Source organism: Salvelinus sp. IW2-2015, linkage group LG3 (genome assembly GCF_002910315.2).
Source record: "Salvelinus sp. IW2-2015 linkage group LG3, ASM291031v2, whole genome shotgun sequence".
NCBI classification, from domain to species: Eukaryota; Metazoa; Chordata; class Actinopteri; order Salmoniformes; family Salmonidae; genus Salvelinus; species Salvelinus sp. IW2-2015.
This window is the reverse complement of record NC_036840.1, coordinates 27,526,119-27,550,498: the sequence shown is the minus strand read 5'-3', so window position 1 is coordinate 27,550,498 and position 24,380 is coordinate 27,526,119. Positions and strand designations below refer to the sequence as shown.

Here is a 24,380-nt window from a genome sequence, read left to right as displayed (position 1 = left end):
AGGAATAACAACTAGGAATCTATTTATGGGATAATTGTATACGACCTCTGCTTCAGCAGATAGCAGGAAAGACCTTGCTGTTTGTGCCCTTGGCCAAATATGAAAATAGACAATGAATATATCTACTCTAGTGCAGCAGAGGCTGTGTTTGGCCTGGAAGCCATTTTACATTCACTCCACTGTGCCGGAAGGTCACCCGTTSTATCGCTGAAGTCTTCTGCTCCTGTTCTACGTCAAAGCTGTTGTCGATCCAACGCTAGTAGGGTTCATAAGGGTTAGTCCTCTTCTTGACCAAGATAAATGTACTGCTAAAAGTTGTTGAAGTGGCATTTCTGTATGATACTCTCTCTGAACTGTCTATATGCATTGCTATCCATGGCATATCAGTCTGATTTGGAGAGGATATATCCATAAACCATTCTGCTTTGAGAAGATCGCTTGGCTGTGCCAGTCCACTTAGTACACTCCGTTTTACATTGTCTTCGGTTTCTTTCCCTCTGCACTTATCTTGGAGAGGGGAAGGGAGAGCGGGAGGAAGAGAGAGTGGAGTGCATTTTAATGACTCGATGACAACCATGACCGAAATCGTATTAAGGTCACAATGGGGTAGGCGCCTTTTCCTATGAATCAATTCTCCCGTCTCTCCATATTCCCTCCTTCATTACATTATTTTATCTTAGTGCCACTGAACTTAGATATTCCGGCTACGTCGCTAGTATCCCAACCCCCCTGCCGCTAGATAAATAATCTCAAACAGCCCGAGAGATTTCATGTTTGACCTTGGGGACTTACACAGAAGATTCCGTCCTGACGAGCGATGACAGGAAACATGGGTAACGTGTATCCACGGACGCGGCTGCGTGTTGCGACGAGGATCCCCGGCGTGTCCCGCTGCTACTTGGTCGTCCGTCGCTTCGCCATCCCGCCATCTCTTAAAGCGCTAATGGGTTTTGTTATAGACTGTGACCCTACCTCACAACCGCTAGCGATCACTCAAACAAATACAGTAACACCCTGCCTTTATGTTGTGTGGTAGCTAATGGTCTGGTGGAAGATTAGTTTAATGTGAGAGGTTGACATTGTCTGTTTACCTAAATTCAGTTCGTAATGTGTGTTGTTAAATAATGCTTGTTTGAGATCAACTACATTGCTGTCAGACTGCACAGAATCACAGATCTGGAAATCACCTTGCACACRAAACTACTCATTGTTGATGGAGATTCTCCGTTGAGCATCTGGGGAAGCAAGCCCTCAATAATCAAGATGAGTTCTCGCCTTTGCTCCGACTGATTCCCTCAAACACGCTGTGTTTGTGTTCTGTGTGCTTGTCCATTCCCAGTTTCAAGCTGTGGTCATCATTGATATACTGTAGCTGAAATATGGCTGAATTGATCATTCCTAACGCTTCGTGAAGATCAAGTCCAAACAACAAGGGATCAGAATATATTGAGTTGCAATATCAACGGTGCGTGGTCAGGCACAGTATGAGTCTTTTTGAAAACATAATTAAATCTTATCTCTTTCTCTCTCATTCTCCCCCCCTCTCTTCCCCTTTTGTTCTTGTCCTTCAATGTATCTCTGTGCCTTTCTCTGTTCCTCAATATCCAGTTTTGACTCACTTTCTTTCTCTTTCTGTGCTTCGCTCTCTTCCTCCCTTCCTCTCTCTGTTTTTTCCTTCTGGCTCTCTCTGTGCCTCATCATCCCTCCTCTTTCTTACTCTCCCCTTTCATTTCCCTCTCTCTGTGCACTGCCTCGACTGCCCCCCTCTCTCTGTGCACTGGCACTCCCCTCTCTCTGTGCACTGCCCCCCCCTCTCTCTGTGCACTGCCCCCCTCTCTCTGTGCACTGCCCCCCTCTCTCTTCCACACAGTTTTGAGGAGGAACTGCCCTGCTAACTGGGGTTAATTTGGTTTTATTAGATTTAGGGGAGGGGAGCAGTCCCATGGGGGCAGATGCCTGTCCTGCCGTTAACCCCACCAGGGAACCAGCGCCTTATAGACTAGAACCTTATGGAGTATTTATTTAATTTGATTTATTTAACCTTTATTTAACTAGGCTAGTCAGTTAAGAACAAATTATTATTTACAGTGARGGCCTACCAAAAGGCAAAAGGCCTCCTGCGGGGATGGGGGCTGGGATTAAAAATAAATTACATAAAAATATAGGACAAAACACACATCACGACAAGAGACACCACAACACGACATAAAGAAAGACTTAAGACAACAACATAGCATGGCAGCAACACATGAKAACACAGCATGGTAGKAACACAACATAGCAGCAGCACAACATGGTAGCGGCACAAAACAGGGTACAAAAATTGTTGGGCACAAAGGGCAAGAAGGTAGAGACAAGAATACATCACGCAAAGCAGCCACAACTGTCAGTAATAGTGTTCACGATTGAGTCTTTGAATGAAGAGATTGAGATAAAACTGTCCAGTTTGAGTGTTTTGTTGCAGCTCGTTCCAGTCGCTAGCTGCAGCGAACTGAAAAGACGAGTGACCCAGGGATGTGTGTGCTTTGGGGACCTTTAGCGGATTGTGACTGGCAGAACYGGTGTTGTATGTGGAGGATGAGGGCTGCAGTAGATATCTCAGATAGGGGGGAGTGAGGCCTAAACCTAAGTTGCCCCTAAACTTTACTTTTATTTTTACAGGAACGGTGCACGTTAATCAACATTTTGGAAAATGTCGATTTTAGCCAGCCGGCTAATTTTCGACCGCATTCCCTGGACAGGTTATTAGACTCACTAATGGTTAAGATTAGAATTGGGGGAGGGGAAGCTGATCCAAGATCTTTACCGAGTGGAAACTTTGAAGCACAGACCACAGGGACTAACAGCAAATACATGTCTAGATAATCATGTAGTTTGTAAGTGCAACAATTGCTGCAATCATTTTGTTACATACAGTATTTATATTACATTTAGACTTGCTTGCAAGTCTTAGACCAGCAAACAAACCCTTCTATACCAGCATACACTGACTAGAGGCATCTACAACAATGATTACTGAATAAAGTTCAAATTCAAACCGTACAGTAATATTACACTTAGTCTCACTGGACAGTCTTTGACACACATGGCTGGCGAACAGGGCTACATGCCACTGTACGTTAAAGTCCCGCCACTCCTCACCAGAAGACCATACAATCAGTGTATACAATGAGGAGGTTGAATAGCAGCATGAATCCATACGTAACACAAGTGAATCATACAAAAACATAGACATTGTTGGTCTGTCTGTCTGGCTTCCCTAGCATAGATAGGCACAGGTTTGCTGTGGTTATGATTGATTCAACAATTACTCATGATGGTTGTCGACAGTTTCGCATCTGCAAAGGGAATTTGCAATATGAACAAATGATTACATTTGCGTCCCTTCTCTCCTGCTAGCACTATAATGGAGGTGGCCATATGCTATTAATTGTTATAGCCTTATCAACCCACAGGTGATAAATCACCAGTTATCAATTTAAAGAAAATTTGTTTTTTTCCCTTCCAATCTGCACATGATGCACTCGTGTTCCCTCTCGTGTGACTCCTGAACGAGCGTTCAGCCAGACTGAAGGAGTCTATATGGAATGCAACCGTATGTTCTGCCGTTTTTAATGAACGCCTCTGGAGTTGACTTCTGGACAAGTCATTTAGCGTTTCTTTTTTCTCTCTCCCTCCCGCCAACTTGGCGTTCTCATCACTTCAAAGCCGTGTTCACGCGTCTAAAGATATTACTTAATCTCTCTTTTCCCCCACAGGCTGTGTGTGACGAGCGACACACTTCCTTCCCAGAGCTTTGTCATTAAATGTTTGGTCACAACTACTCTGCTACTAACCAACCTCATGATCCACTGTGCTATTGTTCCAATGTGTTTGACCTGCTGAGGTAAACTTGACTCTTTTGCAAATTATCGCATCATTAATCTATTCTGTATCTCTCTCTCTCTCTCTTCTTTTCTCTCCTCATGCCTAAAATAGAAGTGGAACAAAAAGGTAACTAAATGCCCACTCCTTTATTTCACCTAGAGTTCACTGGGATTCATGCTTTGCTTGGTGATGGGGGTTGCCATAGCAGCTTTTCTCTTGTGTCATCCATCTGCTTTTTAATGACCTTCTCATGTCTGCTAATTTAATGTGTCTACTGGTAGTGATAACCATGTCTGTAATGTTCTTTCTCATAAAAAAGGTGGGGTCCAACATCAAGTAATATCGTTGGTGATGGAAATTGTGGTCTCCATTTTTATTTATTTTTTATGTAAAAGGCGCTAGTGTCAATCAATCTAGACTAAAACACTGCCAACACTTGTCAGGAAACTTGTAGAATACAGAACCTGTGATGAAATTCTATGAAGTTAATGCAAAGCAAAGATTATTTCAATAGTACAGATACAAGTCACATTTTAATGTTTAGAATTGTTCGGATAGTATTTTGACAATATCACTGCATTTACAGTGTCAAAATGTCCCTTAACATAGTAAAACGGATGACTATCGTTCTACCGTAATACACTTCGCATGCACCCCACTCCATATCTTTCATTCACTATCTTTATATATCCAGAACATTCTATTTCCGATGTAATTGAAAGTTATTCTGTTCATGTTACTCAGCAGCAGCATATTAAAAACCAGATGTGTGGACGCCAATCAATAGCCTCGCTCAATAAACTGTCAGAATTTCAGATTATAGGCCTAACATGATGATGATGTAACCTTCAGTGACTCCRAGTCAATATGGCAGAATGTACTTGACTTGATTTCTCAAGGGCCAGGGCCAAAACATAAAAACAACAATATATTAACATGTGGGTGTACCCATATGTTAATATATTATGGATTTGACATGCTACCATACATGATAGGATAGTCTACTACTGCACCTGAGCCCGAGACCCAGTTTTGTGGAAGTAGTTGTTGTTTATATGTTTTGGCCCTGGCCCTTGAGAAATCAAGTCATGTTTAAGTTCAGGGGCACCGATAGAACAAATATCAACATTTTGACACTAGCATAAAATGTCTGGCTAAAATGTTATGTTGAGCCATAACCTTTTCACAACCTGGTCTCAGAGCATTTCATATTAGTATGTATACTACCAGTCAAAAGTTTTAGAACACCTACTCATTCAAGGGTTTTTCTTTATTTTTACTATTTTCTACATTGTAGAACAGTAATATCCGAACAATTCATGTCAAAGCCAAGAGTGTGCAAAGCTGTCATCAAGGCAAAGGGTGGCTACTTTGAAGAATCTCAAATATAAAATATATTTAGATTTGTTTAGCACTTTTTTGGGGTTACTACATGATTCCATATGTGTTAATTCATAGTTTTGATGTCTTCACTATTATTCTACAATGTAGAAAATAGTAAAAATAAAGAAAAACATTAGAATGAGTAGGTGTTTTAAAACTTTTGACTGGTAGAGTACGTAAATCCGAGACACTCAATTTAGTATGATATGTTATATTTGGTATGGTTACATAAGACCAATGGTTACTTAAGGCAAAAACTATTGTCAAAAATGAAAGCAGGTTGGTTGCGAGTTCAAATCTCATCACGGACAATTTTAGCTAATTAGCAACCGTTCAACTACTTTATATCTGTTTTAAAACGACTTAGCATGTTAGCTAACCCTTCACCTAACCATAACCCTTTTAACTAACTCTTCCCCTAACCATAACCCTTTTAATAACTAACTCTTCCCCTAACCCTAAACTTAACCCTTTAACCGAACTCCTAAACGTAACCCTAACCCCTAGCTTAGCTAACGTTAGCGAGCTAGCTAGATTTCGTAATATATCACACGTTTAGCAAATTCGTAACATATTGTACGTTTMGCAAAAACATATAATACGAATTGTAATTCATAACATATCATATGAAATGGGTGATGGACATCCACAAATTAATACATACCATACGAAATGTAACATATCATACTAAATCGAGTGCCTCGYATTTCCATACYGAATAATATGAAATGCTCTGAGACCAGGTTATGTTTTAACCATAGAATTATACTGAACAAAAATATAAACACAACATGTGTAGTGTTGGTCCCATGTTTCATGAGCTGAAATAAAATATACCAGAAGTGTTCCATACGCACAAAAAGCTTATTTCTCACATATGTGTTTACATTCCTGTTTGTGAGCATTTCTCCTTTGCCAAGATATTCCATCCACCTAACAAGTGTGGCATACCAAGAAGCTGATTAAACAGCATGGCCATTACACAGGTGCACCTTGTGCTGGGGACAATTAATCAGCCACTCTAAAATGTGCTGTTTTGTCACACAACACAATGCCACAGATGTCTCAAGTTTTGAGGGAGCGTGCAATTGGCATGCTGACTGCAGGAATGTCCACCAGAGCTGTTGCCAGAAAATGTAATGTTAATATCTCTACCATAAGCTGCCTCCAACATCGTTTTAGAGAATTTGGCAGTACGTCCAACCGGACTCACAAACGCAGACCACATGTAACCACGCCAGCCCAGGACCTCCACATCTGGCTCTCAAGTGTTTGGGCCTATYCCCTCCCAAGCCCACCCATGTCTGCACCCCTGCCCAGTCATGTAAAATCCATATACTAGGCCCTAATGAATTTATTTCAATTGACTGATTTCCTTATATGAACTGTAACTCAGTATAATCTTTGAAATTGTTGCATGTAGCGTTTATATTTTTGTTCAGTATACATATAGCATCATATAGGCTTCATAAGATCTCTGTGGTTTCAACTGCTGTCTACCAGCTATGCTATGTACTCCCCTAGTTTAACCACTGAATCAGTCATTTGCAGTTCACAGTAGAGTTCCCTCTAAATAGCTAGATGATGCAAATGTAGGTAATTGAAGCAAAGAGGAGCATATCTGACCAATGAACGCTTGTTATTATCACCAATATTATTGTTAAGTCATGTTTTCTCTCGCCGCCACTTGTTAATTCCTTGTTTCCTTTCTAATAACCTTCACTGTCACTTACCTCCTTGTCTSGGGTGTTGGGATCCATTTCTAACGGCCTCTTCAAAGCTCCACGTARGTCCCAAATGACATCCTCCTCCCTATATAGTGCATTACTTTCAACCWGAGCTTAAATTTGGATCAGTGTGTGATATGGGACGCAGCCAGCCCGGTTTCTGTCCTGTCAGTAGAGGAATACCGACCGGGCACATTAGATTTCAAAAGCCTTCTTAAACCGTAGAGACCCTCTTAGCATTTTTGTGCTTGTCTAGATGCGTGCCAAGGGAGGCGTGCTGTCGACGGCTGGAATCACCATATATTATTCACATGCAAGTAGATAACATGTTTAATCTTAAGAGGTTACAGAGGAGTAAGGCTTGTTTTTCTTCTCCGAGCACACTGCTTTCACCTCCGCCCAAATCCTCGGGAAGAACCTGTCACCGACTGTGTCCTCTTCCTCGCCCGTCAGAATCATAGAAGCTTTCGCGTACGTTCTGTTTTTGTTCGTTCGTGTACTGCACCCTGAATCTTAGGCTAACACTTCCACCCAAGTTAGTTATCTTAATTCTTTGTTGCTTTCGTCTAGCGCTTGACACCAGCGCTGCTCTTAGAATCAGTATCACATGCTATGGTCAAATCACTCTTTTTAAAAGTATAGACCTATTTCAAACCTTATCTCTACTTTTAACAGTATCTGTGTTATTGTTGCATTTTAAATGGACTAAGATTATATATGTTATCATATAAATGGTATTAGAGTGTTTTCGAGAGCATAAGTAAATCTACAAAAAATATAAATATAAATTCAAGAGGCACTGTCATTGCTCCCCTTTAGATAAAGCTGTGTTTTGTTGTAGTCCCAATACATGACGTGCTCCGTGTATTACATTCGTATGAGTAAGATTTAAATTCAAATGTAATCTTTTTATCAAGATGGCCAACTTGAAATTTACTCAGTCGGAGGTCCAGGATTAATCGATCTTGAAACAGAATCACCTTCGGCAAGGGATGCACACTATCGACTCATATGCTGCATCGCTTCATAAGATTTGAGTACAAACCAGTTAGGGTATAATTAGTTTAGAACGCAGATGCATTTTAAATCATAATGTCACAGACCGAAGATATCTCCAGCGTCCGAAGTAATGAAACAAATATTCTGATGTATTAATATTGATAGTCATTGTTGTGTTCCCGGGCCCCAGCTGCCAATAAGTATGCTTGCACTATTTATCAAAATCTTTTAATGTTTMTTTTTTTGTATTAGACGTCCATATTAATGTTATTCCTTAACCACTGATAGCTCGGAGGAGATGGGATGGATGCAATAAGTGGATGGAATGTATTGCTTTTTGTATTACATTGATTTTGGCACTGATTACATGCCTTTTGTAATTATGTGGATAGGCTGGTGTAATGAGAAATCATTGCCCTATGTGTGTGTATGTACATGTGTATGTTGCGAAGTTATATTAGCCTCGAACGTTGTTTTTTATGTATTTATTCAACATTGACAGCTACAGTGAGCTCCAAGTATTGGGATAGTGACAAAATGTTGTTTTGGCTCTGGACTTTGGCTCTGATTTTTAAATGATAAAATGACTATGAGGTTAAAGTGCAGCTTTAATTTGAGGATTTTACAGCACTTTTTTTTTACATAATCACCCCCATTTTAGGGGACTAAAGGCATTGGGAAAAATTCACTTGTGTATTAAAGTTGTAATTGGTCCCATAGCATGCATGACTTTATCAAGCTTGTGACTTCACAAACTTGTTGGATGCATTTTCTGTTTTGGTTGTGTTTCAGATCATTTTGTGCCCAATAGAAATGAATGGTAAATAATGTAGTGTCATTTTGTTGTCACTTTGTATTTGTCACGTTGTGAATAAGAATAGAATATGTTTCTACACACGTCTACATTAATGTGGATGCTACCATGAGTGCGGATAATCCTGAATGAATCGTGAATTTTAATCAGTGGCATAAGTATCATTCACGATTCATTCATATCCGTAACCATGGTTGCATCCACATTAATGTAGTAGTGTTTAGAAAACAGTCTTATTTACAATACAAGTGACTCCAAAATGACACAATACATTATTTACCATTTGTTTCTAATGGGCACAAAATGATATGAAACGCAACCAAAACAAACAGCAAATGATTCCAACAAGTTTGTAGAGTCACACGCTTGATGTAATTATTGCGTACTAGGAATATGGAACCAAATACTAAACTTTTGACTAATAAATAAGTCAATTTGTCCCAAGACTTTTGGTCCCCTAAAATGAAGGGACTATGTACAAGAATTGCTGTAATGGTTCACCCGATATGGATGAACATGCCCTCAAATGTTATTTTATTAAAAAATATATATATTTAACCTTAATTTAAATAGGCAAGTCAGTTAAAATAAGAACAAATTCTTATTTACAATGACGGCCTAGGAACAGTGGGTTAACTGCCTTGTTCAGGCGCTGAACGACAGGGATTCGATCTAGCAAACTTTCGATTACTGGCCCAAAGCTCTAACCACTAGGCTKCCTGCCGCTGACAGTCTGCACTTTAACCTAATAGTCATTGTATCATTTCAAATCCAAAGTGCTGGAGTACAGAGCCAAAACCYACAACAAATGTGTCACTGRCCCAATACTTTTGGAGCTCACTGTATTTTCCCTGTTCTATTTGTTATTGAACATTCATAAAGCAATACAAGATATTAAAGCTAACGTATTGTAAACTTAGTTAATGTCTTGATCATTTAAGTCGAYGTGAAAGCAATGATTTCCTTCTTTGTCCTAGTTGCAGTAGTCCTATTACTGATGTCCCATTCATGCCAAAGTAACTCTCTGTGTTTGTCTTTCCTCCATTTTGGCTCCTCAGTATTCCTGTGCCCCGGCTTGCTGCGAGGGGTGTACCAGAGCGAACACCTCTTTGAGTCAGACCACCAATCCGGTGCCTGGTGTAAAGACCCCCTCCAGGCCTCTGACAAGATCTACTACATGCCCTGGACYCCATACCGCACGGACACGCTGACCGAGTACTCRTCCAAAGAGGACTTCATCGCCGGGCGACCCACGACCACATACAAACTACCGCACCGTGTCGACGGCACAGGCTTTGTAGTATACGACGGCGCACTGTTCTTCAACAAGGAGCGCACGCGCAACATCGTCAAGTTTGACCTGCGCACGCGCATCAAGAGCGGTGAGGCCATCATCGCCAACGCCAACTACCACGACACSTCGCCGTACCGCTGGGGCGGCAAGTCGGACATCGATCTCGCCGTAGACGAGAACGGCCTGTGGGTCATCTACGCCACGGAGCAAAACAACGGGCGCATCGTCATCAGCCAGCTCAACCCCTACACCCTCCGCGTGGAAGGAACCTGGGACACCGCCTACGACAAGCGCTCGGCCTCCAACTCCTTCATGATCTGCGGGATTCTCTACGTGGTGAAGTCGGTCTACGAAGACGACGACAACGAGGCGACAGGGAACAAGATCGACTATATCTACAACACGGAGCTGAGTAAAGATGGCTTCCTGGACATCCCCTTCCCCAACTCGTACCAGTACATCGCCGCCGTGGATTACAACCCGCGGGACAACCTGCTGTACGTGTGGAACAATTACCACGTGGTCAAGTACTCGCTGGACTTTGGTGCCTTGGACGGTAGACCAGGTAGGCCCACATTTTCTTATTTTTTCGCTCTTCTGTTTCATGTCTTTCACTAGCTTGTTGGTAATTCAGAGAGATGTTGGTATCTTTGGTAGACGTTAATAGTGCTTGCAGTCGTTTTGATGGCAGGAGAAGAGAAAGGGAGGTTGTTGAGGCTACTGTGTGTGGATAGAAGACATATGGTTTGTTAACATTTTCTCAAAGGTCTTTACTCGAAGTCAGTGAAACACTGTTCAAAATGTATACATTTTAGCACATTTCAGTGTTGCGATAAGTGTAATTGAATACAAATGGCTTCGCTTTCATACTCATGGCCTATGAGTGTCAGTTGTCATGTTTCTAGCTTGTTTGACATTATGATTGGTAGGCTTTTTTTAATTGGAGAGTAAAGAGCAGAGTAAATGAAGAGGAAGTATGTGTATTGTTACACGTTAGCACTATTGCGAGTGTATGGGTTGGTGATAATTAGCTATGGAATATGACACCTCAATGTGTCATCCTCCTTTTGCCATTTAATTAAACCCCTTGAATGAGAGGGYAAAAAACAAGCAAACCACACACCAGCTGTGGGAAAATGTAATAACTGCAGTCACATTGTTGTGTTACAAGACATTTTAACTGTCYGAGAAAAAAAGGATTTGCGTTCAAAAAACTAAATAATTTGTTTGCGGTCACGTGATTGGTTAGTTATTTTTTCTCGCGGGGATTGTATTTCTGGGTAGTTATCCCTAGTTTCTGCTGTTTATTAGATATGACATTATTTTCTATATAATTCTGACAGAAGGTTAATAGAACTACAAGAGTTGTTTGTTTACCTTTTTAGTCTGTTCTCAAAGTTTGTCTGTCTGTCTCTCTTACGGTACCTGTCACCTTTGTAAAGACAGATGACTGCTCTCATTAAACTTGCCACAACTCTTTTTAAGAAAAAGTAAAAATTCTTCCCTCCGATGCTCCTTCTTTAAAAGTAGTCATCAAGCCTACCCCAAATAGTTTTGACATGCCAAGGTAATTCTTTGCACTGGCTCATTAACAGCCTGGTCTGAAGTGTCACATGTTATTTGGCTGTGAAGTCTTTACCATCCTCACTGGTGGAAATCAAATCAAATAACATTTTATTTGTCACATGCGTCGAATACAACAGGTGCAGACCTTACAGTGAAATGCTTACTTACAAGCCCTTAACCAACTATGAAGTTTTAAGAAAAATAAGTGTTTCAATAAAAATAAAAAATAAATATATATATAATAATTAAAGAGCAGCAGTAAAATAACAGTAGCGAGGCTATATACAGGGGGTACCGGTTGTATTCGATATATATATATATATATATATATATATTGAGGTAATATGTACATGTAGGTCACCTGCAGTTTTTAAATGAAATTACTTTTTTCCCAGAATCTCAGCAATTCCACAGTCAGTTGATTTTTCACTTTAAAATGTATGTCGAACAAAAACGAATGATTGACGTTGTTGCATGCACAACATTGTCAAGTTTGACCTGCGTGTCATGAGTGGCGAGACCACGTACAAACTACCTCACCGCGTTGTAGTATACGATGATGCACTGTTCTTCAACAAGGAGCGCACGCGTAACATCGTCAAGTTCGACCTGCGCACYCGCATCAAGAGRGGACGAGGCCATCAACGCCAACTACCATGACACCTCTCCGTACCGCTGGGATCTGCGGGAAAGGCAGCGGAGTTCTGTTATGTGACTTCACGTACGCCTGACCCTAGAGGTTTCACTTCCCACAACCCATAGGGGCTACACAAACCGTCATTCTGTTAGCAAATGTTAGCAAAGTAAATGTTTTTTGTTCTGTGGAAAAAGTAGTGTTAAAAGTAGTCTTTGAAAAAAGTGTTAAAAGTAGTCTTTGCACGTTGTTGTATGGTTTAACTTTGCAATAATTTAGTTTTTGTTTGYKATYRATMRCAAAGGGAAAATCTTTGTCTTAGCATCACTCTGTTACTGTGGAATTGCCTATATCCAACCTAGTCTAGACATCAAAGGCAGCATAGTTCTGTTYTGTGATTTGACTTATGCCTGACCCTAGAGGTTTCACTTCACACAACCATAGGGTTTACACATAGGAGCTACACATAATTGCTTCCCTTGTTGTTGCTTAAAMGAAAAATCCACCCTAATTCATTTAATTTACAGTGTTAAATAACAGTGAGAACAATATTTTTTGTGAACAAATGTTTKATTTTGGCGTTATAGTAAAGTTGGTAGCAACATGGAAAATCATTGTGGAAATCTGTTGCAGATCAAGTTGATTACAAAATCCACAKTGCAGTGCTCTCGCTATGGGCTTGCTGGCTAGCTAGCAAACGTAGCTACACACAGTAATACCAAAGACAAATATCAGCAGGMGAAGCAGCTAGTTAGTGCAGTTTGTTGAGGCGATTTTACAGCTATCAATTTAGGAGTCTACAATCTCACCATGTTCAACCTGCAGATCAAWGTGCTTCACAGAGTGGAGTTTGACATTTGCAACGGCAGATATACTTTTGAGGCAATGGTAAATGTTGCRCATGCTACATCAATGGTCCGCGCTGTGCATTCTGGGCGATTCTGGAACAAGGAGCGCTCTCCTTCAAGGAGTGAATAGGAGTGAAATTATTATTAAATTTTTTTTACAAAACCTTTCCAAGATGTGAGATACAGTGGGGCAAAAAAGTATTTAGTCAGCCACCAATTAGTGGCTGACTAAATACTTTTTCTCCCCACTGTAATTAACTTGCTATCTGTAGTATCGTAAAGCTTTGGAATCGTGACGTTACGTACTTACAAGGAAAATGGGRACGTTTCTTAACATATACACTGAACTGCATTGTTGGTTAAGGGCTTGTAAGTAAGTATTTCACGGTAAGGTGTTGTATTCGGCGCATGTGACAAATACAATTTGAATGATTTGACTTTGAGAAGGGATTGCGTGACGATTAGCTTAGCAACCGTGTGACGCAGCATGACAACGTYAACGCGATTGGTCTACAGTCTGCTGGGTGGGGCATTATATGTTCCTTCATTCATTGGATTGRTATCTCCTTTCTATAATATATCTGGCAACGGCACCATGCGATGCACCCTGGACTAAAGATGCAGACAAATACGAAAAATGTGCTAGACCCTCCGTTAAATTACACATTTCTCGAGGTAGGAATATTGCAAAAATATGATTAATGGCTCATTCGAGAGGAGACATCCTCCCGAGTTATGACATCAGCCAGTATTGAAATCTGACATGTATGATAAACGTTTTTGCGATCTAGAAGACGTATTTCTATTAACTTCCAGTGTAGTGAGAGCGACTTTATCACTGTGCTATGTCATACTGCCCGGATTTCTGCCTGCTTGAACGTCAATAACTCCGATACACATGAAAACAAGTAATGACCCAGGGAATCGATAGTACATCACTCAGAGTTGCACAAAAATAAAATACAATTCAAAATGGGTGAACCCTTCCTTTAAGCAAAAACAACACTTGTTAGCCGCTTGCCTTATTAAATGACGGTGTATCAAGCAATGCTTTTACATGCATTTGGGAGGCAAGCTGCAGAACATTACCTAGTGACGCTCTGCCCCCCTCTCTCTCGCATAGAGTAATGGACCTTTCAGTCTCCAGGGAGTATCAGTTCAGTATCCCATGGTGCGGAATGGGCTGACCTCCYAACGGGCGAGCAAGGAGGCTGCTGACAGAGGATAGGAAGGTAGAGGGGGAAAAAGAGAGCGACGGACACAGTTGATAAATCCAGTTAACTGATAGATAAAGTAGATAGATGAAGTGTCCGAGACAAACAGCGCCAGATAAACAGACTGATCTGGAGTGAATGATTGAGTCGAATGACGCACGATAGATGGGTCAATATGTAAATTGACGTGCACTATTTGGTTCCGGGATGGGATTTTTGATGTATTTGGTGCAAGGAGTGTGGTCATTGTCAAATTGATCAGTATGGATTCATGTTATGAGTTGATATTATGGGTTAGCCATCATCACACTTCAGGTACTGTATCTCAAATGGATTCAGTTAATTTGCTGTAAAAACTACAGGACTGGGACTTTCCATGAAATGCCTTGCTACAGATGTTGCGCAACACAATTGACCAGTCAACCTCACCTGTACCTTACTGCAGCGAAAACATTAACATGAGGGTGACATACATACGCACAGGATATGCTCTCTCCCTGACCAGACCACTGATGATGTAATCACAGGGAGCTAACACCAACGGCGAGGTGATGTTGCGTAAGATTCCCGCCACACAGGCTCAGTACCACCTCTACCCCGCCTCCCAAACCCCCATAGGCACGCGACGCATGAGCTGCTATGGCGATGGAGCATGGGAAATGGAGCAGGGGAGTCATGTCAATGCCCACAGCTGGGTCTTAGCTCAGCACGCCATGCCACGCGGCTATGGGCACAGGCGTTTTGCATGGGATTCTGGGAATGCATTTTTGGAATGCTGTTTGGTTTTCCCTTTTGTAGTGGGTTTGATTCGCAGAGTTGGTTGGGTGCATAGTCTTATATGARGAATTGTGATGCATACAGTAGGTGTGCATTGTTTCTGATTGGTTGGTGGATGAAACTGAATAAGATGGAGCGGCAGGTAGCCTAGTGGTTAGAGCATTGGACTAGTAACCGAAAGTTTGCAAGATCGAATCCCTGAGCTCACAAGGTAAAAATCTGTCGTTCTGCCCCTGAACAAGGCAGTTAACCCACTGTTCCTAGGCCGTCATTGAAAATAAGAATTTGTTCTTAACTGACTTGCCTAGTTAAATAAAGGTTAAAAAAAAAGATGACGAGAACAGCTGTGGCTACTGTATATATGCTTTATGACTGATGTTTATTCCATCAAATGTTGTGGAAATAGTACAGATATATTGCAGAAATGTTGCTGCTAGACATGTCGTCGTATTCCATGTTACATACTTAAGAATGAAACTGTGGGCCTGCCGAGTGGCGCAGTGGTCTAAGTGTGCCGCTAGAGATCCTGGGTTCCAGTCCAGGCTGTGTCGCGAGCGGGAGACCCATGGGGCGGCGCACAATTGGCCCAGCGTCGTCCGGGTTAGGGGAGGGGTTGGCCGGCAGGAATGTCTATGCCCCATCTCGCTCTAGCAACTCCTGTGGCGGGCCGAGCACGCTGACGTGGTCACCAGGTGTACAGTGTTTCCTCCGACACATTGGTGCGGCTGGCTTCCGGGTTAAGTGGGCACTGTGTCAAGAAGCAGTGCGGCTWGGTTGGGTTGTGTTTCGGAGGACACACGGCTCTCGACCTTCGCCTCTCCCGAGTCTGTACGGGAGTTACAGTCTTGTCCCATCGCTGCAACTACCAGTTGGATAACACAAAATTGGGGAGAAAAAGGGGTAAAAAAAAAGAAAGAATGAAACTTACAAATGGAAAATAATCCAAATGCTTAYGGGACATAATTTGTATGTCTGTAGGCAAGGCAGTGGTACGATTATCAACAATTAGTTATAAGAGCATCATTTAGCAATAAGGCACGAGGGGGTGTGGTATACGGCCAATATACAACGGCTATGAGCTGMTCTTATGCACAACGCGGAGTGCCTGGATACAGCCTTTAGCCGTGGTATATTGGCCATATACCACAAACCCCTGAGGTGCCTTATTGCTATAATAAACTGGTTACCAACGTAATTAGAACAGTAAAAATATTTTGTCTTACCCGTGGTATATGGTCTGAGATACCATGGCTTTCAGCCAATCAGCATTCAGGGTTCGAACCACCCAGTTTATAATTGCTCTTGGAGAACCGATACCTCAATCTCTCCAGAGAACAGATCGAGGATAGATGACACATCCAAAACTTCTTTACAAAGGGGCATGCAATTTTTTTGGGGGGGCGGGAATTGCCAATAAATATGGAAATATAAAGTGGAAGAAAGAGGGAGGCCTGTTTTTATGTGTCTGACAGTTTTATTTTATAAGCCCACTCCATCAGGCAAAATACACATCTGAGGGAGAATAGTTGGGGGGGGAAAGCAGACAAGAATGAACATTATACTGTAATATGGGAACACTTAAATGTTCATGTGAATCTATTTCTCATGGATACGTGTAGGTTTGAAATAGCAGACTTGCCATTAATAGTAAACATACAGATTGAACGATCTAAAGATAATGAAAGAGGAAAACAAGAGTCCGTATGAATTCAGCTGGACGTTCCGGCTGTCTCACTAATACTAATCTGCCACAGTGAGCAGAGGAGACAGTCCACAAGCCTACTTAGTGCAGGCAATCACTTGAGAGAATTTACCCTGCCTTAGGCTCAGACACCTGCTACTGGTGCCTGCTTGGTGTGTGTGGGTGGGTGTGTGTGGGTGGGTGGCAGGGGGAGGTGTATGTGTGTGTGTGTGAGAGCACATACAGTGCCTTCAGAAAGTACTCACACCCCTTGACTTTTTCTTCATTTTATTGTTTTACAGCCTGAATTTAAAATAGATTAAATTGAGATTTTGTGTCACTGGCTTACACACACAACGCCCCATATAATGTCAAAGTGGAATGATGTTTTTAGAAATGTTTACTAATTAATAAAGCATGAAAAGCTGAAATGTCTTGAGTCAATATGTATTCAACCCCTTTGTAATGGCAAGCCTAAATATGTTTAGGTGTGAAAATGTGCTTAACAGGTCACATAATAAGTTGCATGGACTCACTCTTGTGTGAAATAATAGTATTATCTGTAAGGTCCCACAGTCGAGCAGTGAATTTCAAACACAGATTCAACCACAAAGACCAGGTAGGTTTTTCAATGCCTCTCAAAGAATGGCACCTATTGGTAGATGGGTAAATATAAAAAGCAGACATAGAATAATATCCCTTTTAAGCATGGTGAAGTTATTAATTACACTTTGTATGGTGTATCATTACACCCAGTCACGACAAAGATACAGTTGTCCTTCCTAACTCAGTTGCTGGAGAGGAAGGAAACCGCTCATGGATTTCACCATGAGGCCAATGGTAACTTTAAAACAGTTACTGCGGCACAGCTTGCATGGTGCCGCAGAATTCTATGGCACGTTATTTGAGTGTGGTACCTAACTGGTACCGTTAGTGCTAGTTTGACCACCAGAGGGCATCTTTGAGAAGCATTTGATAACCTTCAATAGTGGCTGTACTAGAGAATTTAAAACCTTTTTTTGTAAGAACATAGTATATGGGACTGATTTCAAGAAATGTTGCTTAATTAATTTGATTAATATCATGTTGTTTCTATTCCAAGAAAAACGAAAAACCCTCTGGATTTCCGTTAGGATGGAACGGAAAATATGGCACTGTATAACGTGACGGTCGGGAGTAGGCTACAGTACTGGGCTATTTACTAATATACACAGGCAGTTAGGAAAGCAAAGTCTAGCTTTTTCAAACWGAAATTTGCATCCTGCAGCACAAACTCCAAAATGTTCTTGGATACTGTAAAGTCCATGGAGAATAAGAGCACCTCCTCCCAGCTGCCCACTGCACCGAGGCTAGGAAACACTGTCACCACCGATTAAATCCACGATAATTGAGAATTTCAATAAGCATTTTTCTACGGCTGGCCATGCTTTCCACCTGGCTACCCCTACCCTGGTCTACAGCCCTGCACCCCCCCACAGCAACTTGCCGAAGCCTCCCCCATTTTTCCTTCACCCAAATCCAGATAGCTGATGTACTGAAAGAGCTGCAAAAGCTGGACCCCTACAAATCAGCTGGGCTAGACAATCTGGACCCTCTCTTTCTAAAATGATCAGCTGAAATTGTTGCAACCCCTATTACTAGCCTGTTCGACATCTTTTGTATRGTCTGAGATCCCCAAAGATAGGAAAGCTGCCGCGGACAGCCCCCTCTTCAAAGGGGGATACACTCTAGACCCAAACTGCTACAGACCTATATTTATCCTACACTGCCTTCGAAAGGTCTTCGAAAGCCAAGTTAACAAACAGATCACCAACCATTTCGAATCCCACCACACCTTCTCCGCTATGCAATCTGGTTTCCGAGCTGGTCACGGGTGCACCTCAGCAACACTCAAGGTCCTAAACAATATCATAACCTCCATCGATAAGAGACAYTACTGTGCAGCTGTATTCATCGACCTGGCCAAGGCTTTCGACTATGTCAATCACCACATTCTTATCGGCAGACTCAACAGCCTTGGTTTCTCAAATGATTGCCTCGCCTGGTTCACCAACTACTTCTCAGACAGAGTTCAGTGTGTCAAATCGGAGGGCCTGAGTGACGCTTTTGGTGAGAGGGCTCATGCTTTAATATTTAATAATATCTGCCCTCCGAATTCATATCTAAGGGGCATTTTTCACGCCATTATTAGTTACATTGTTTTAGTTTGAACGTGCAGACTGGCASTAAGAACAGCGGGAACGTTTCCCCAGTCAGCGCCATTATTAGTGCAATGCCCCTTAAAGTGTTGCTCTGTGCTACCCAGTGTGGCGGGGTGGGGTTCCACCCCCCCTCCCCCTTCCTCCTCCTCCCTCCCCCATGGGCTAGGTCGGTCTTCTGTGCGCGGCTCTGCATCCCATCCCGTGCCCCCTGCCCTCGTGCCTTGAACCTCGCATGCCCAGGGCTGTTTCAGTGGATACAGCTGGAGAACTGCAAGGCAATCCCATTGTGTGCCACTCGGAAGCCATGACCAATATATATTGTCCTGCTAATAACAGGGTTAATAATATATCTGTGAGAATATCCAAGGGGCTTTTATATCATTCTAAATTAATAATAAAAGTAATAATAATTGTAATCATCACTTTATTTAAAAAATAACAATATTTTGGAGATTTTGTTTTCAAATAACGTAAAATGAGCAAGGAAAAAGGCAATTCTTGAACATGAGGTGAGACATTGTTACTTATTTGTAATAAAGCCAGTTTGTTWTTTAGAATGATTTATTTCTGTTTTTAGAGGGAGAGTAACCAAAAACCTACAGTCATCTCATGGGTCTACCAGTCGAGGCCGGCACAGGTATTGAACCAGAATCTGTAGCAATGCAGTTTGCACTGCTATGCAGTGTCTTAGACCATTGCTCCACTCAGGCACTGTACAACGTGATCGGTCGGGAGTGGGCTACAGTACTACAGTAAGAGCAAAATAATTCTAATAAAAACCTTAGTGTAACCACAGTTTTAGTAAGTAATACTGAATTCGTGCACAATTATCCGTTTCTATTTAGGTTTATGTCGGCCATTCATTGTCAGTTAGAGACACTGTAGGACCCAAAAGTATAATCAGTGCTCTAACTCCCCCTTGRMCTGGTCTGGAGCAATGAAGTGGTGACGCAAGGTACTSTACTAAACCACAAATTACCTTTAAGTCCCGCAGCATAATCGCAAAAATTTGTGGCGCAACCACTGTAATACTGCAAAAGAATGTGGCAAAGCAATTAACTTTTTGTCCTGTATACAAAGTGTTATGTTTGGGGCAAACCCAACCCAATACAACACATTACTGAGTACCACAATCCATATTTTCAAGCATAGTGGTGGCTGCATCATGTTATGTGTATGCTTGTAGTTGTTAAGGACAAGGGAGTTTTTCAGGATAAAAAAAAAACAGGATGGAGCTAAGCATAGGCAAAATCCTAGAGAAAACATGGTTGTCTGCTTTCCACCAAACACTGGGACAGTAATTACATTTTCATCAGGTCAATAACCTAAAACACAAGGCCAAATATACACTGGAGTTGCTTACCATGATGACATTGAATGTTCATGTGTGGTCTAGTAACAGTTTTTTGACTTAAATTGGCTTGAAAATGGCTGTCTAGCAATGATCAACAACCAACTTGACATGGCTTGAAGAATTTTCTAAAGAATAATGTAATGTGCAAGTTTTGTAAAATCCAGGTGTGCAATGCTCCTAGAGACTTACCCAGAAAGACTGAGCTGATTGAGCTGTAATCTCTGCCAAAGGTGATTATAACATGTATTGACTAAGGGCTGTGAATACTTATGTGAATTAGATATTTCTATATTTCATTTTTAATAAACGTACAAACATTTCTAAAAACATGTTTTCACTTTGTCATTATGGGGTATTGTGTGTGTGTGTGTGTATATGGGTGAGAAAAAAGGCTGTAACGCAACGAAATGTGGAATAAGTCAAGGGGGTATGAATACTTTCTGAATGCACTGTAGCCGTGTGCTTTCGTTTCCCATTTTTGCATGTGCAGATATGGGTAACGCAATGCAACAACGCATAATAATTGTCCTTCTGCCTCTTGAAGATTGTGACAGCCCATCATCACATTTATTATCCCTGTGACCCATTTGCAGCATAGATGGAAATTGGTGCAGAGATGAAAATATGCCAGCATGCATTCCCAGGGGGATCCACATTATGCTATACCATGTTATAGGGTTATAACAGGTATACTGTAGATGTAACGTATTCATTAACACAGACCACTAACTTACTGGATTCTACAAAATAATTACATTAAGACACATTAGTTCTGAATTTATCAAATGCCCATTTCAATTGACTTACAGATCAGACATTTATCAAGGTGTTTTTAAAAGAAGGACATGTTTAGTTAGGACATTGACATTTTGGTCATTTAGCAGACGCTTTTAGTTGATGGTTGGCTGGAATTATATCTCTAAATTAATATGTATCTCTATAGTCGGTGACAATCAGCCGCATGTGACTGGTTTGTTGGTACACTGCAACAACATTTGTTCTCTGGATATGTCCGGGTTGCCAACCTCAGTCATTCTTCTGTCAACTCAGGCCATCTGCGGAGGATGGGCACGGGAGGCGGCACAGGAGACGTTGTCCCTCCACTGTCTGGCGTGCCTGCTGTAATCTTGCCACCTGTTGCCATCTGGCCAGGGCAGAGAAGCAGCGCGTGCCAGAGGGTGCCTAAGACATGGGCATCGACCTTCATACTGAGGCTGGCATGTTTTGGGCAAGGCCTGCCAGTCTTGGCCTTGTCAATAGTAACAGAGAGCTTCTTAATTGAATAAGAATGGCTAACTGGTAGATGCAGACTGACAGAGCTGCTGTTACTGGGGTTTGGAAGCTGCTGTTACTGGACTATAGCACTCCTGATGAAGTATGCTAATGTTTTCTCTATGCCTGATTTATTGGAATGCATTCATGGATGCATTGCCTGATCTACTTCCAACGCTCAGCTGCTGTTTCAGAAGCATTTTATTGAAAACGGCCATTTGCATGCTGTATAATGCCCCTCTGATGTTGGCTGCTTGGCGAAATGTCTTACCTGCTTATTACAGCCTACATGCTTATTACAGCCTACATGCATATTACAGCCTACATGCTTATTACAGCCTACATGCTTATTACACGTCTGATGGACTCCCTACAAAGGGCAATCATTTCCATGGTGAGGCACCGACAAGACTGTGTCTAGGGTTTAGGATTACAATAGTAATCTATTTTTCCAATGGACAAAGGCTTGAACCAAGGGAGGGGAAACAATGGAAGCCTGTAAGGAATATAGCTTGAGATTTGCCGCATGCCAGTATCGCTCGTTTTCTAGTTCTTTGCTGGGCTTCGAATGGTGTATTGTGCAATGCTGTGCTGTCGTCTTTGTCACATTCAAACACAGTGTGCGACCAACTTCAGATGATCTGCTAGTTCCTTGTTGTTCGCTGTCCATTTTGTGTCCTGCACAACTTTCAAATGTAGCCCGAGCTTTGCCTCACGCTTAGTAAACATGATGTTTACATCTATTTGAAGGGCAAACCTGCTTAGTTCTCACAGCGGCCAGGGGGCTGATTTGATATATCAGCCGTTCGAAACGTGGCATATAGACATTCAATTCATGTGGTGGAATTTATGCATCACGTGGTGTATGTTTTCTGTTCTCAACCAGAGGAGCCATTCATCATCTAAATCAGTCTGTATCATGATCCAGAAATCATACACAGCTCACCTGTGTGGTTCCAGAGAATGACAGGTGATTCTTCACTTAAGCCTAACACCACCCCATCCATCTCCCCTGATACACGCACAAAAAAAACGTCAAAATATTCTGTGCCTAGAAGAGAAGCAGAGACGATCGTCTCATCTCTGCCTTTGTTGTTTTAGCATCTTTTTTTCCGATGTCGTGCTTGCAACTTAAGCTAACTCTTCGTCTGGCACCGAAAATTGCCCTGAATGAACTATGACAGTCCCGACCGAAACGGAGTTATCAGTAGAGTTGATCTGGGCCACTGTGGTTTCCTTTGAAGAGTCTGAATCAGCTTGTTATCAGCAGTGTTGGAGTTCTAGCTGAGAGGCTTTTTATTATCCAATCGGCCCCAGCTCTGTCGGTTGACAATGTTCAAATCCAAACCCCAGGCTTTTTGCCCGGGAGCGAGACAATGTGTCCTCCTTGTGAATCTCTTCTTCCCCCTTCACTCCCCTCCTTCTCGCCCTCCTTTCAACCACTCAACGGTCATTTTGACAGTGCAGTGCAACAGAAGCCTGACTGTCTCTGGCCCTGAGAAGGAGCTGGTGAGCTCTCAGCACCCCTCATTTCAGGCTTGACAGGAAACTGTTGTTTGTTGTACCACTGTCTGTGTGTGCGTGTGCACAGGCACAATAGGTGTGTGCACCCAGGTGTGCTTGAGAATATCCTTGTAGCTTAATAAGTATGTACGGAAGAAGCTGCGTGGGCGAGAGGGGATGTGTGTGTGTGTGTGTGTGTGTGTGTGTGTGTGTGTGTGTGTGCAAGCGTGTGCGACCACGTACCAGTGCATATGGCCTTCTCCCAGTGACATGTGACCTCTACAGCTGACCTCTCTAGTCTCGGGGAGCCGGGATGAGGAATTAATTACCCAACAACACCCAGCCTCTATCCATTATGACCTCATCACGTCAGATGATATCAGGGTTTTACCGAATGTGTCGATGCAAAATATACCACGGAGACCCACTGACCGATTTGTGGGCCTGCCACAAAAGGCTCATTAAACAACATCATCATTTACCTTCCAGCTCCACTACATGCACAGCATTCTGGGGGGGATCGTGTGACCAAAACACATCGAAGGGTGTGTATGGCTTACCGCTGCAAGAATTGTCATTATAGAGAGAGGATGAATTGAGACAGCAAAAATAGTTTGGTGTATCGTTGAGCGCCGTTTTATTGGTATGAATGGGTGTTGTGATGCATATAACTGGCTTAGTTTGCTTATAAGTACGTCGTAGGCTTTGCTTTTGACCTGATGTTTTGAGGATCTAACGTTTACTTAGGTACTGTGATATTCATGTAAAACAATATGTAATATGCAGTTAATGAAAAACGAGTTCAACAAATCATATAATGATAAACGCTTCAACATACTCTACGTCAATCAATGAATCACCACGTGGAGCCTTGCTCAGTCAAAGTGCCTGTTATGTAAGTGGTAGCATCAGTGGTGTAAAAGTCCTTTAAAGGGCATCTGTACTTTGTAATGTAAATGTAATGTAAATGTAAATGTACTTTACTATTTATATTTTTTCCAACTTTTACTTTTACTCCACTACATTCCTGAAGAAAATAATGTACTTTTTACTCGCATACATTTTCCCTGATACCCAAAAGTACTCGTTATTTCGATTGTGCAGGCAGGACAGCAATATGGTCCAATTTATGCACCTACAGTACCAGTCAAAAGTTTGGACACACCTACTCCTTGAAGTGTTTTGTCTTAATTTGTACTATTTTCTACATTGTACAATAATAGTGAAGACATCAAAACTATGAAAT

The 24,380-nt window shown here is 41.9% G+C and overlaps 1 protein-coding gene across 2 annotated transcripts in view; it reads left to right on the top strand.

The window, feature by feature from the left end:
* Positions 1 to 24,380, top strand: part of LOC111954048 (adhesion G protein-coupled receptor L3) — a 314,128-nt gene that overhangs the window by 144,859 nt on the left and 144,889 nt on the right. For both annotated transcript variants that reach the window (XM_023973590.1, XM_023973557.1), the window contains exon 6: positions 9,849 to 10,649. In XM_023973590.1, coding sequence (XP_023829358.1) covers positions 9,849 to 10,649 — 801 coding nt within the window. The remainder of the gene's footprint in view (positions 1 to 9,848; positions 10,650 to 24,380) is intronic.